The sequence below is a fragment of the Chiloscyllium punctatum genome, chromosome 1, assembly GCF_047496795.1.
Source record: "Chiloscyllium punctatum isolate Juve2018m chromosome 1, sChiPun1.3, whole genome shotgun sequence".
Classification (NCBI taxonomy): Eukaryota; Metazoa; Chordata; class Chondrichthyes; order Orectolobiformes; family Hemiscylliidae; genus Chiloscyllium; species Chiloscyllium punctatum.
The window spans coordinates 157,457,681-157,470,987 of NC_092739.1; the positions used below are offsets into that span (position 1 = coordinate 157,457,681).

A 13,307-nucleotide genomic window follows, 5' to 3' on the forward strand; every position below is an offset into this window, starting at 1 on the left:
TTTTTTTAGATTCGGAATAATCCTCAGCACAACATTGTGGGCCGAAGGGCCTGTTCTGTGCTGTACATTTCTATGTTCTATGTTCTATGTAACTGGAGGTCATTTGGAATTCTTGCTCTCAGTCCTAACATGAGATGGGCCAACTCCATAGAATTAAGGAACTTTAAGGTTGGCCATTTGAGAATCTTAGGCCTTTCCACTTTGATCTCACATTCTTGTCTTAACTGCACTTTTTTAGAGACTTGAAGCATGAAATGGCTGTCACCTTATAAGAATTGCAAGTTATACGCAAACAAATATGCTGCTGGCCAATTAGGGCAGGATTCTGGACTCGCTTCTCAAACTTGTAATTAGGTTGAGCTTGTGATATGATGAAGAACAGCCTTTGCATTCTAACCTATCTTTAAACCATTAACCCTACCTCTGTTAATCCTTGGAATGCAAGCTGACTACGATGTTGCCATTTAAAAATTTTTCAGGCTTAATCAGGTATTCACCAGCCAATAGGCTCGAGCCAATTTGTCTCAATTACCAGACAGCACAGTGGCTGTTTTCAATTAACTCTAGGTTGTTAAATCCTGTGGCTTTCACTACAGCTATCAATGGATTTAATTTACTGTTATTCAGTAGCAAGTGAAAGTAATTTATGACCAACTCATTTTTAAAGTGAGCGAGTGATTTTCGAATTGCTTTATCATTAATTGAACACATAGTTGCAAATACATGAACTATTAACAAATTATTTTTAAGTTTCCAGGGTGAGGGAAGTATGTTTTTATCTCTCACTGTATATATACTGTTATCATGGCAGTGGGTTGTAGATAGATGCTGTTTCCTTGGTTTGGATCAATACGAGCTGCTGGAAGCCAGGCTAAGATTACCTTTTACAAAACATTCCTTCTTACTTGTACGGTCTAGCACTGTGCTTAATAAAGAATCATGTCTCTCCAAGAGACATAGGATTTCAGAATAGAATATGGTCATTTGGGCCTTTTTTCAACCAGTCAACAAGACAAGATTTGATGTGGTCGCAATTTCAACCCCACTGCCTTGTCTGCACCCCTCTCATAATCCTGAATCCTCATGTGAAAATAAGATTTGAGTCCAGAGTCTGTTGTCATGAGATCTCTTCCACTACTGATGATGTAGACTGGCCAGTTCGTTATTTGGCATTAACTGTTCACACTATACATACAGGGAAATATTAGAACATAGAACATAGAAGAATACAGCGCAGTACAGGCCCTTTGGCCCTCGATGTTGCACCGATCCAAGCCCCCCTAACCTACACTAGCCCACTATCCTCCATATGCCTATCCAATGTCCGTTTAAATGCCCATAAAGAGAGAGAGTCCATGACTGCTACTGACAGGGCATTCCATGAATTCACGACTCGCTGAGTAAAGAATCTACCCCTAACATCTGTCCTATACCTACCACCCCTTAATTTAAAGCAATGCCCCCTCATAATAGCTGACTCCATACGTGGAAAGATTGTCTGATCACATTCACTATACCTCTGACACAGTGGCAGCAGCGTGTACCATCCACAAGATTGATTTCATGATCTCTCCAAACTCCTTTGACAGCACGTTCCAAACCTACAATCTCCCCCATCTCAAAGCTCATGGGCAGCCAATTAATGAGAACACCACCGCTTGCAAATTCCCCTGCAGAAGTTTCATTGTCAGATAGGACTAAGAATGAGATAGGCAGGTGCAAAAATTTAATGCCAGTTCGCTGGCTAGTGTTGTAGAACAGAGAGACCTAAGGGTTCAGGTAAATAATTCTTTGAAATTTGGGACACAGGTAGTCAGGGCAGTCAAGAAGACTTTTAGCATGTTTGCCTTCATTACTCAGTCCTTTGAGTATGGGAGTTGGGACGTCATGTTGAGGTTGTACAGGACATTGGTGAGGTCTCTTCTGGACTACCGTGCACAGTTCTGGTCACCTTGTTGTAGGAAGGATGTTATTAAACTGTAGAGGGTTCAGAAAAGATTCATCAGGATGTTGCTGGGAATGGAAAATTTGAGATATAAAAATAGATTGAAAAAGCTGGGACCTTTTTTCAAGGAGCTTGAGAGGTGACCTGATTGAGGTCATGAGGGATCTAGATAAGGTGAATAATAAGCTATTTTCTCTTGGGTTGGGATTTCAAAAGTAGGGGGAGTATTTGTAAGGTGAGCTGAAAATGGATTAAAAAGAATACGGGTGACAACATTTCTACACAGAGAGTGGTGCGTGTTTGGAATTAACTGCCAGAGGAAGTGGTGGATGCGGGTACAGTTACAACGGTTAAAAGGCAGATGGGACTCATTTAGTTTGGGAACATGGTCGATTGGGTAGAATGGTCTGTTCCACGCTGTATGAGGTAAAAACAATTACTGCAGATGCTGGAAAGGATGAAGGGCTTTTGCCCGAAACGTCGATTTTACTGCTTCTTGGATACTGCCTCAACTGCTGTGCTCTTCCAGCACCACTAATCCAGAATCCATGCTGTATGACTCTATGGCTCTATAACCATCCTGTCCCCAGTCCATATTCCCCAAAATGATATAAGGGTTGGCAGACCAACCTGCCTGCAAGCATGTTTAGTTAAGCATCATGAGTAAATGGCCTATGATTGTAGGCCAACTCAAACTTTTTAGTTGAATTGAGAGTCCCACAGATCATCGGGGCTAGGCCGGCTGTCCAGTGAGTGGCCTCCAGCTGCCAAGCAAGGAGAGGCGTAGCACTCAAACCCTCCAGGGCCCCTTGCCTCCTTGTAGCTACTTGCTTCACGCTTTACCCTCAGTGGGGTTTCCTGTATGTTGACTGTACCAGTCACAGCCCAATGAGCTAGCTGTTGTTTGAGGGCAGGCAAAAGTTCAACAGTCAACAAACCCGACCCCCATCCACTGAACTAACCCACCCAAACAAAAGTTCCTGGAGGTAGTATCCCTACCTCTGAGCTAGGAGATTCAAATCTTACCTGCCTAAGAAACGTGTAATAACATCTGTGACCAGGCTGATTAGAAAATATCCAGAAAAGAACGTTTCTGCAAAGATATGGATGATGCCCTTCTTATTTTCACATGGGTGATTTGGTGGTTAAGAGGAACAGATGGAAGAGAAGGTCTGTCCAGCTCTGTACTCACTTAGAGTTATACAGTCATTGAGTTGTATAGCACAGAAACTGACCCTTCGGTCCAACTCGTCCATGCTTACCAGATATCCTAACCTAATCTAGTCCCATTTGCCAGCACTTGGCCCATCTAAACCTTTCCTATTTACATAGCCATCCAGATGCCTTTTAAATGTTGTAATTGTACCAGCCTCCACCACTTACTCAGGCAGCTCATTCCGTACATGTACCTCTCTCTGACTTGAGATCCTCCAACCACATGGCATCAATATCGACTTCATCAGTTTCCTTATCTCCCCTCCCCCCAGATCCAACCTTCCAACTCGGCACCGCCCTCTTGAACTGTCCAGCGTCAGCAGACCTCACTTTCTCTCATTAACAAGACACTGGGGAGTATTAGGTTGGGGCAGTGTTAGATACTTGCCATTCCTCTAAATGCTTGTGGATTGGTTTCAGAGGTTTCTTTTTAATGCTGAGATGTTAAACGGAGACCCCTGTTCGTTTCCAGTTTTGAAGGTAGGCAGGCAGGTTTTCTGACTGTTCTGGTTAACATTGACCACTTCGTCGCTGCCACTTAGAACATTCACCTCACTTACTTTCAGTGGGAGCTCAGCTGTGGTTCCTTGTGAAACATGAGTGACTGCACCGTTCCAGCAACTCATTAGCTACTGCACCACTCGGCGAGGTCCTGTGCATGTGAAATCTGGTGGTCCCCAAGCAAGTTCGAGTTTCGAAGACCCAGCAACCTGGGATGTCAGATCCTCGAATTATATTCTCCCCATTGACTCTGAGCAGAACCTGTGTGATTAACTGGTCAATTTGAAGAATCAGAAATGAACTGTTTCCATTTCACTCCAAAACGAGAACTCACTGCCTTTCACTTATTTGATCAAGTAACATGAACAACTGGATTTCAAAACCAATAGACTGTGCAGTCATTCCAACAACATGTAAGATGCTGTATGAATACAAAAGAGCTATTTCTTTTTATCTGATAATAGTTCTTTGATCTTTACTGCAAATCTCTCTCTGTATACTTTAAAGGATTTTCTTTTGGTCTGGTTTAGTGCTTATTTCAGTCCTTGTCACATCCGCGGACGTCGTAATTCAGCTTAATTTTCTAAGCTGGCAAGCAAAGTACAATGGTACACTCATAGTCTAATGGTCAGCATGGACTGGTTGGACTGAAGGGTCTGTTTCTGTGCTGTATGACTCTATGACTAACGTCTCATACCTATGGGTTACAGAGTCCACAGCACTGAAATGGGTGACTCGGTCCACACTAATGTTAATACTTCACATGAACCCCTCTCTACTTGCTTCATCTAACCCTATGAGCATAGCGTTCTATCCCTTTCTTCCTCATGGATTTATCTGGCTTCCCATTAATTTAATGCTGGTCTCTTCAACCACTTCATGTAGTGAGGTCTCATTGTCTCACTACTGTGGGTAAAGAGGTTTCTGCGAGATTGGATTAATTTTCATTATTGACTCCATGTTGTCGACGCTCCGAGGACAGATGTATCTTCAGAAGATTTACCATATTGAAATTCTTTTATTGCTCTCAAGAGTCCTCTCCATTCGGTGTCCTATTTTCTAAATACAGTAAAAGCCATGTTCAGTCATTATTGACAATTGCACCCTCTCGGTTCTGGCAGCATCCATAGAACCCTTACAGTGTGGAAACAGGCCATTCGGCCTAACAAGTCCCCACCAACCCTCCAAAGGGTAGCCCTCCCAAAACTATTCCCCTACTCTATTACTCTACATTTACCCCTGACTAATGCACCTAGCCTACACATCCCTGAGAACTATGTGCAATTCCCAATGGCCAATTCACCTAACCGGCACATCTTTGGACTGTGGGAAGAAACCGGAACACCCGGAGGAAACCCATTCAAACACGGGAAGAATGTGCAAACTCCACACAGTCACCTGAGTCTGAAATTGAACCTGCATCCCTGGTGCAGTGAGGCAACAGCGCTAACCACTGAGCCACCATGCCACACTACAGTATTGCGGTATTGAATGCTATTCTAGTGGATACAGTCAAATACAGCTGCAGGACGAATGTCCCCGACCTCTAACCTTTGGCCTTTTCTCCACAGGCGAGCACAAGATCCGCTTTATTCCAGGAATGGTGGGCCCAATCCTGGAGATGACGCTTATCCCTGAGGTGGAGCTTCGCAAGTCGACCATCCCAATTTTCTTCGACATGATGCAGTGTGAGTTCCAGCATAAACGAAATTTCAGAACGGTAAGTCAGTCCTCATGTGTACACTCACTGTGTGTGGACAGAGATAACTGGCAGTGGAAGAAACCAGAAGAAATTTTGTTTGTGCTCTGGTGATTTTGGTTGCACTATCTGAGAAGATGATGGATGCAGATTCAATACTAACTTGAAACGAGAAATAGGATAAATAGTTGAAAGGTGTACAGGGTTATGGGATAAACTGAATAACTGTTTCAAATAAACATAATGGGCCTAATGGCCTCCTTCTGTGCTGTATAGCGTTATTATAAACCTCGATAAGATGATTACATCAGAAGAGCAATGCCCTGACACGTGCCATTAACTTCTTTTTCCTCCCGTTTTCTGCACCCCATCGTTGCTGGAAGACACCGCCTCGTATTCGTTCAGGTTTCACATTCACTTGCAGTCATAGATTCATAGAGTAATACAATATGGAAACAGGCTCTTCGGCCCAAACTAGTCCATGCTGATCATGGTGTTCACTCAGCTAGTTCCAATTGTCCGCATTTGATCCATATCCCTCTAAACGCTTCCTATCCTTGTACCTTTCCAAATGCTTTTTAAATGTAGTAATTGTACCTGCCTCAACCACTTTCTCTGTCAGCCCATTCCTTACACGCACCACTCTCTGTGTAAGGAAATTGTCCCTCAGGACCTTCTTAAATCTTTCCCTTAAACCTGTGCCCTCTAGTTTTCAATTCCCCATTCCTGGGAAAAAGACTATCTGCATTCATCCTATCTATGCCCCCCATGATTTTGTACACCTTAATTAGGTAACCCCTCATTCTCTTACATTCCAAGGAATAAAGTCCTATCCTGGCCAACCTCTCCCTATAACTCAGGCTGACCACTCCTGGCAATATCCTTGTAAATCTTCTTTGCACTCTTTCCAGTTTAACGATGTCTTTCCTAGAACAGTCATGGAATCATCGAGATGTACAGCACCGAAACAGATGCTTCGGTCCAACTCATCCACGCCGACCAGATATCCTAAACAAATCTAGCCCCATTTGCCAGCACTTGGCCCATATCCCTCTAAATCCTTCCTATTCGTATACCCATCCAGATGCCTTTTAAATGCTGTAATTGTACCGCCTCCACCACTTCCTCTGGCAGCTCATTCCATACATACACCACTCCTGGGTGAGAAAGTTATCCCTTAGGTCCCCTTTAAATCTTTCCCCTCTCACCCTAAACCTATGCCCTCTAGTTCTGGACCACCCCAACCCAGGGAAATGACCTTGTCTGTTTACCATATCCATGCCCCGCATGATTCTATAACCCTCTGTAAGGTGAACCCCCAGCCTTTGATGCTCCAGGGAAAACAGCCCTGTCCTTTCCACTTACTCAGGTTTTGCAATCCTGCAGTAAAAGTGAGGAGTTCTGGTAGCATCATGGACAGTGTCCCTGCCTCTGAGCAAAACAGGTTAATTGTCAACCTTCAGCTCCTTTCACTCTCCCTGTAGCAGACAATATGAGTGAGAGAGTCCCAGGGTCAGTCATGTCTGATAACCATACAAATGATGATACAATGCCAATGGCCACTGGGCTGGTAATCCAGGGACCCAGGGTATTACTGGAAACCTTGGTTCAAATCACACCACAGCAGGTGATGCACCTTTGATTCAATTAATAAATCAGGGAATTGACAGGCTGTAATAGAGACCGTGAAACTGTTTATTATCTTGTTGGGAAAACCCATTGACTTCACTCATGTACTTTCGGGAAGGAAACCTGCAGCTCTTACCTGGTCTGATCTAGTTGTGACTCCAAACCCAGAGTAACTGGGTTGGGGAACGTTGGGGAACTGGTGCAGTTGGGGAACTGGTGCAGGAAGCAAGGATTTAAGTTCTTGGATCACTGGGGTATATTTTGTGGCAAGCATAAATTCCAGAGACGGTTTGCACCTTAATAGGTTAGGGACCAGCATTCTGGCAGGCAGGTTTTCTACTGCAACACCGCTACATTTAAACTAAGTAGTGGGGGGGACAAGCTGGATGTTTAAAAAGGAAATTGAAGGGAAAGTTAGAACAAGAGAAGTCATGAAAGACAACTGTATCAATGAGGCAGAAAACTTGGAAAGGGATCATGCTGTAAGGTTGAGTGAAATAGGGGTTGATGGGAAGGGTGAGGGCAGTAACAAATTAAAAATACGATACATGAATGCACGAAGCATTAGACATAAGATGGATGAGCTTGAGGCTCTTTTGGAAATTGGCAGATACGATATTGTGGGGATAACTGAGACATGGCTTCAGGTGGACAGGGCCTGGGAAATGAATATTCAAGGCTACACGTGCTATCGTAAGGACAGACTGACCGGCAGAGGGGGTGGGGTGGCCTTGTTGGTTAGGGAGAAGCTAGAGTCAGGGGATGTAGAGTCAGTGTGGATAGAGCTGCAAAATACTCAGGGTAAAAAGACCCTCTTGGGAGTAATCTACAGGCCCCCAAACAGTAGTCTGGATGTCGGATGTAAGTTGAATCAGGAGCTGAAATTGGCCTGTTGCAAAGATGTTACTACAGTTGTTATGGGGGATTTTAACATACAGGTAGACTGGGAGAATCAGGATGGTATTGGACCTCAAGAAAGAGAATTTGTGGAGTGCCTCAGAGATGGATTCTTAGAGCAGCTGGTGCTGGAGCCAACCAGGGAGAAGGCAATTCTGGATTTGGTATTGTGTAACGAAACCAGAATTGGTCAGAGACCTCGAAGTGAAGGAGCCATTGGGAAGTACTGACCATAATACATTAAGCTTCAATCTGCAATTTGAGAGGGAGAGGGTACAGTCGGAAGTGACAGTACTTTTTATTAATGACTTGGATGAGGGAGTCGAAGGGTGGGTCAGTAAATTTGCAGATGATACGAAGATAGGTGGAGTTGTGGACAGTGAGGAGGGCATTTGTCGTTTGCAAAGGGACTTAGATATGATGCAGAGCTGGGCTGTGGAGTGGCAGATGGAGTTCAACCCTACCAAGTGTGAGGTTGTCCATTTTGGAAGAACAAATAAGAATGCGGAATACAGGGTTAATGGTAGGGTTCTTAGTCAGGTGGAGGAACAGAGGGATCTTGGGGTCTATGTACATAGATCTTTGAAAGTTGCCACTCAGGTGGATAGAGTTTGTAAGAAGGCCTATGGTGTATTATCGTTCATTAGCAGAGGGATTGAATTCAAGAGTTGTGAAGTGATGTTGCAGCTGTACAGGACTTTGGTTAGGCCACATTTGGAGTACTGTGTGCAGTTCTGGTCGCCTCACTTTAGGAAAGATGTGGAAGCTTTGGAGAGGGTGCAGAGAAGATTTACCAGGATGTTGCCTGGAATGGAGAATAGGTCGTACGAGGATAGGTTGAGAGTTCTCGGCCTTTTCTCGTTGGAACGGCGAAGGATGAGGGGTGACTTGATAGAGGTTTATAAGATGATCAGGGGAATAGATAGAGTAGACAGTCAGAAACTTTTTCCCCGGGTACAACAGAGTGTTACAAGGGGACATAAATTTAAGGTGAAGGGTGGAGGGTATAGGGGAGATGTCAGGGGTGGGTTCTTTACCCAAAGAGTGGTGGGGGCATGGAATGCGCTGCCCATGGGAGTGGTAGAGTCAGAATCATTGGCGACCTTTAAGCGGCATTTGGATAGGTACATGGATGGGTGCTTAATCTAGGATAGAAGTTCGGCACAACATCGTGGACCGAAGGGCCTGTTCTGTACTGTATTGCTCTATGTTCTATGTTCTATGTTCTACTTCTGTTGAATAAAGGGAACTATGGAACTATGAGGGAGGAGCTGGGCAAAGTTCAATGGTGCAATACCTTAGCAGGGATGACCGTGGAGGAACAATGGCGGATATTTCTGTGTATAATGCAGAAGTTGCAGGATCAGTTCATTCCTAAAAGGAAGAAAGATCCCAGGAGGAGGCTTGGGCGGCCGTGGCTGACGAGGGAAGTTAAGAAACATATAAAGTTAAAAGAGAAAAAGTATAATATAGCAAAGATAAGTGGAAAAACTGAGGACTGGGAAACTTTTAAAGAGCAACAGAGGATTACTAAGAAGGAAATACGCAGAGGGAAAATGAGGTACGAAGGTAAACTGGCCAATAATATAAAGGAGGATAGTAAAAGCTTTTTTAGGTATGTGCAAGGCAAAAAAAGGGTTAGGACTAAAATTGGGCCCTTGAAGACAGAAACAGGGGAATATATTACAGGGAACAAAGAAATGGCAGACGAATTAAATGGGTACTTCAGATCTGTGTTCACTGGGGAAGACACAAGCAACCTCCCTGAGGTAACAGTGGCTGAAGGACCTGAACTGAAGGGAATTTATATTTGCCAGGATTTGGTGTTGGAGAGACTGTTAGGTCTAAAGGTTGATAAGTCCCCGGGGCCTGATGGTCTACATCCCAGGGTACTGAAGGAGGTGGCTCGGGAAATCGTGAATGCGTTGGTGATTATTTTCCAGAGTCCGATAGATTCAGGGTCGGTTCCTGAGGATTGGGGGGTGGCTAATGTTATGCCACTTTTTAAGAAAGGTGCGAGAGAGAAAGCAGGAAATTATAGACCAGTTAGTCTGACCTCAGTGGTGGGAAAGATGCTGGAGTCTATTGTAAAGGATGAAATTATGACACATCTGGATAGTAGTAACAGGATAGGATGAGTCAGCATGGATTTATGAAGGGGAAATCATGCTTGACTAATCTTCTTGAATTTTTTGAGGATGTAACTCTGAAGATGGACGAGGGAGATCCAGTAGATGTAATGTACCTGGAATTTCAGAAAGCTTTTGATAAAGTCCCACATAGGAGGTTAGTGAGTAAAATTAGGGTGCACGGTATTGGGGGCAAAGTACTAGATTGGATTGAAAATTGGTTGGCTGATAGGAAACAAAAGGTAGTGATAAACTGCTCCATTTTGGAATGGCAGGCAGTGACCAGTGGGGTACCGCAGGGATCCGTGCTGGGACCGCAGCTTTTTACAATATATGTTAATGATATAGAAGATGGTATCAGCAATAACATTAGCAAATTTGCTGATGATACAAAGCTGGGTGGCAGGGTGAAATGTGATGAGGATGTTAGGAGATTACAGGGTGACCTAGACAAGTTAGGTGAGTAGTCAGATGCATGGCAGATGCAGTTTAATGTGGATAAATGTATGGTTATCCACGTTGGTGGCAAGAACAGGAAGGCAGATTACTACCTAAATGGAATCAATTTAGGTAAAGGGGCAGTACAGAGAGATCTGGGTGTTCTTGTACACCAGTCAATGAAGATAAGCATGCAGGTACAGCAGGTAGTGAAGAAGGCTAATAGCATGCTGGCCTTCATAACAAGAGGAGTTGAGTATAGAAGCAAAGAGGTACTTCTGCAGCTGTACAGGGCTCTGGTGAGACCACACCTGGAGTATTGTGTGCAGTTCTAGTCTCCAAATTTGAGGAAAGACATTCTGGCTATTGAGGGATTGCAGCGTAGGTTCACGAGGTCAATTCCTGGAATGGCGGGATTACCTTACACTGAAAGACTGGAGTGACTGGGCTTGTATATCCTTGAGTTTAGAAGACTGAGAGGCGATCTGATTGAGACATATAAGATTATTCAAGGATTGGACACTCTGGCAGCAGGAAACATGTTTCCGCTGATGGGTGAGTGCTGAACCAGAGGACACAGCTTAAAAATACGGGGTAGACCATTTAGGACAGAGATGAGGAGAAACTTCTTCACCCAGAAAGTGGTGGCTGTGTGGAATGCTCTGCCCCAGAGGGCAGTCGAGGCCCAGTCTCTGGATTCATTTAAGAAAGAGTTGGATAGAGCTCTCAAGGATAGTGGAATCAACGGTTATGGAGATAAGGCAGGAACAGGATACTGATTAAGAATGATCAGCCAAGATCATTAGGGATGGCAACAAACTTTGCCAGCAACCCCCTGAAAGCTGATGAAAGAACAAAGGAAGGGAAATGTAATCAGCAGTTGGTTATGGATATCAGTAACAATCATACACCAGAGTTGGAAAAGTATTGGGGTCCATGGTTGCATTCCAGAGGTTATAGCACATCATCCGAGCTGATACCTTGGGCAATACTATCGCAGGTGCCCAGTTTTACATGAGAACCTAAAACAGTCTGGAGGGCAGACATTAAAAAAAAATCACTCAAAGAAGAGTGGGTGAGATCTCTCCAATGTGTCCAGTCCAGTATTGAGCTCTCAATGAGCATTAATAAAACAGATTACAAATCTGATTATTTATCTCATTGCCGTTCATTGGAGTTTGCAGTCTGCAAATGCAGTTCCAAAGCATTACATCAGGAAGCACTGAACTGCAGGGAAGAAACTTCGACATTCTGAGGTTGCTCCACGCATGCAAATTATTTCTGTGTTCGTTTACAAGCATTTCCACGATATTGTTCACTTGCTGCTACATTAACTTTGTTATGGATCAGGCCAGACCCCTCAAAACATTTCAAGAAAGTAGCCCCGACCCTAACTTGGCTCGTTGTTTTAAGCAGGTGTGAAGTGGATATTCCAGGAGAGATGCAAGTGGTCACTTAGTTTTAATCAAAACAGAATTTATTGACAAGACCCGCTGAAAGAAACAGTAACAAAAGACAACAGAATACAGAAAAACTTAACCCACCTAAAAACTCAACAGATTACCTCAATTTAATTACATCCTGTTCCACAACTTGAAACAATCCCCATAAACACCCCTTGCCATAAAATCAAACACAGGGTCTTACAGGAGAGAAGCCTGAGAGAGAAGACCAGCCTGGACTTGCTGCTTTGGGTCCAGCAGCTTCAGAGCACTACTGCTAAAACCCAAACCGAACCAGAGAAAACTGGGCTGGGAGAACTGGCCACTCCCCTTTCAGTGTACAAATGATTTTTTAAAGATCCCTTGAAAGCCTGTTGCCTGAGGCAGTATCTGTTAGCTAGGATCAAACTGACCCTAAAACCCTTCAACTTTTACTTTTCGGAGTCTGTGTCTTTTATGATCTCTCCAAAAAATAAACAAGGACAACATAACCTTGTTAAAGGAGCAGCATCATCACAATTTGTCTTGGTAAGTGGTAGAACTTACAAACTGGTGAGTGTTCTCAGATCCAACCTGAACTTGTTTCTTTTTAGGGTGGCCTCCCCCAAGGGCTGTTCAAGTTGGTCTTAGCTTCAGTTGTCATAGAATTGTCATAAATTGGTTAGCCACAGGACAAAAGTGGCAAAAACTATAAAAGGTACGATGACAGTAAAAACAAAAACTTACCAGAGTTAAAACAGAAGACCAGTAGGAATCTTAGAGAGAGATTGTGAAAAGTTGATCATCAGCTTTCCTCACACAGATTGATCGCTTAAAAAAGAATCCCATCAAATGAGTGATGGCAAGACAGTGTTGTAGAGGTAATGCAATAGTAATCCAGCACCCCAGGAGGCTGGGTGCCAGTGTGGATGGGGTTGGAAGGACTGTTGTTCTGTACTTTATATTTCTGGACTTTCTAATTTATTCCTATGATCTGTTATGCAGGATCTCTTTATTTCTTTATTTTTCTAATATTTTTCTAAGACGTTATACTGAAGAATCTGGACCGAGGTACCTTGTCGTTAAGATGGCACAATAAGTGGTGACTCTGTAACCTTTCCAGTTTACTCTTTTGAGTACATGTGAAAATAAAACTAATTCAATTCAATATCCTGAGGAAAAAAATCCGACCATGTCAGACTGTGAAATGAGAGATCAACAAAAATCTGGAATTAACCATTAGTGAAACGGTGATCATGTAGCAATTGATGTAAGAACATTGATGAACCATCATTAATGTCTGTAGGGTAAGAAATCTGTCCTACATGTGACTCCAGACCTGCATCAATGTAGTTGACTCTTAGCTACCTTCTGAAGTAGCTGAGAAAAGTGCTTGGCTCAAGGGCAGTTATACACAGGCAATAAATGCTGGC

General features: G+C 43.6%; 1 protein-coding gene across 2 annotated transcripts in view; it reads left to right on the forward strand.

Annotated features, from left to right (window-relative positions):
- LOC140481344 (dedicator of cytokinesis protein 2-like) overlaps positions 1-13,307 on the forward strand; it is a 1,260,160-nt gene that overhangs the window by 980,704 nt on the left and 266,149 nt on the right. For both annotated transcript variants that reach the window (XM_072577382.1, XM_072577391.1), the window contains exon 33: positions 5,233-5,381. In XM_072577382.1, the coding sequence (XP_072433483.1) occupies positions 5,233-5,381 (149 nt within the window). The remainder of the gene's footprint in view (positions 1-5,232; positions 5,382-13,307) is intronic.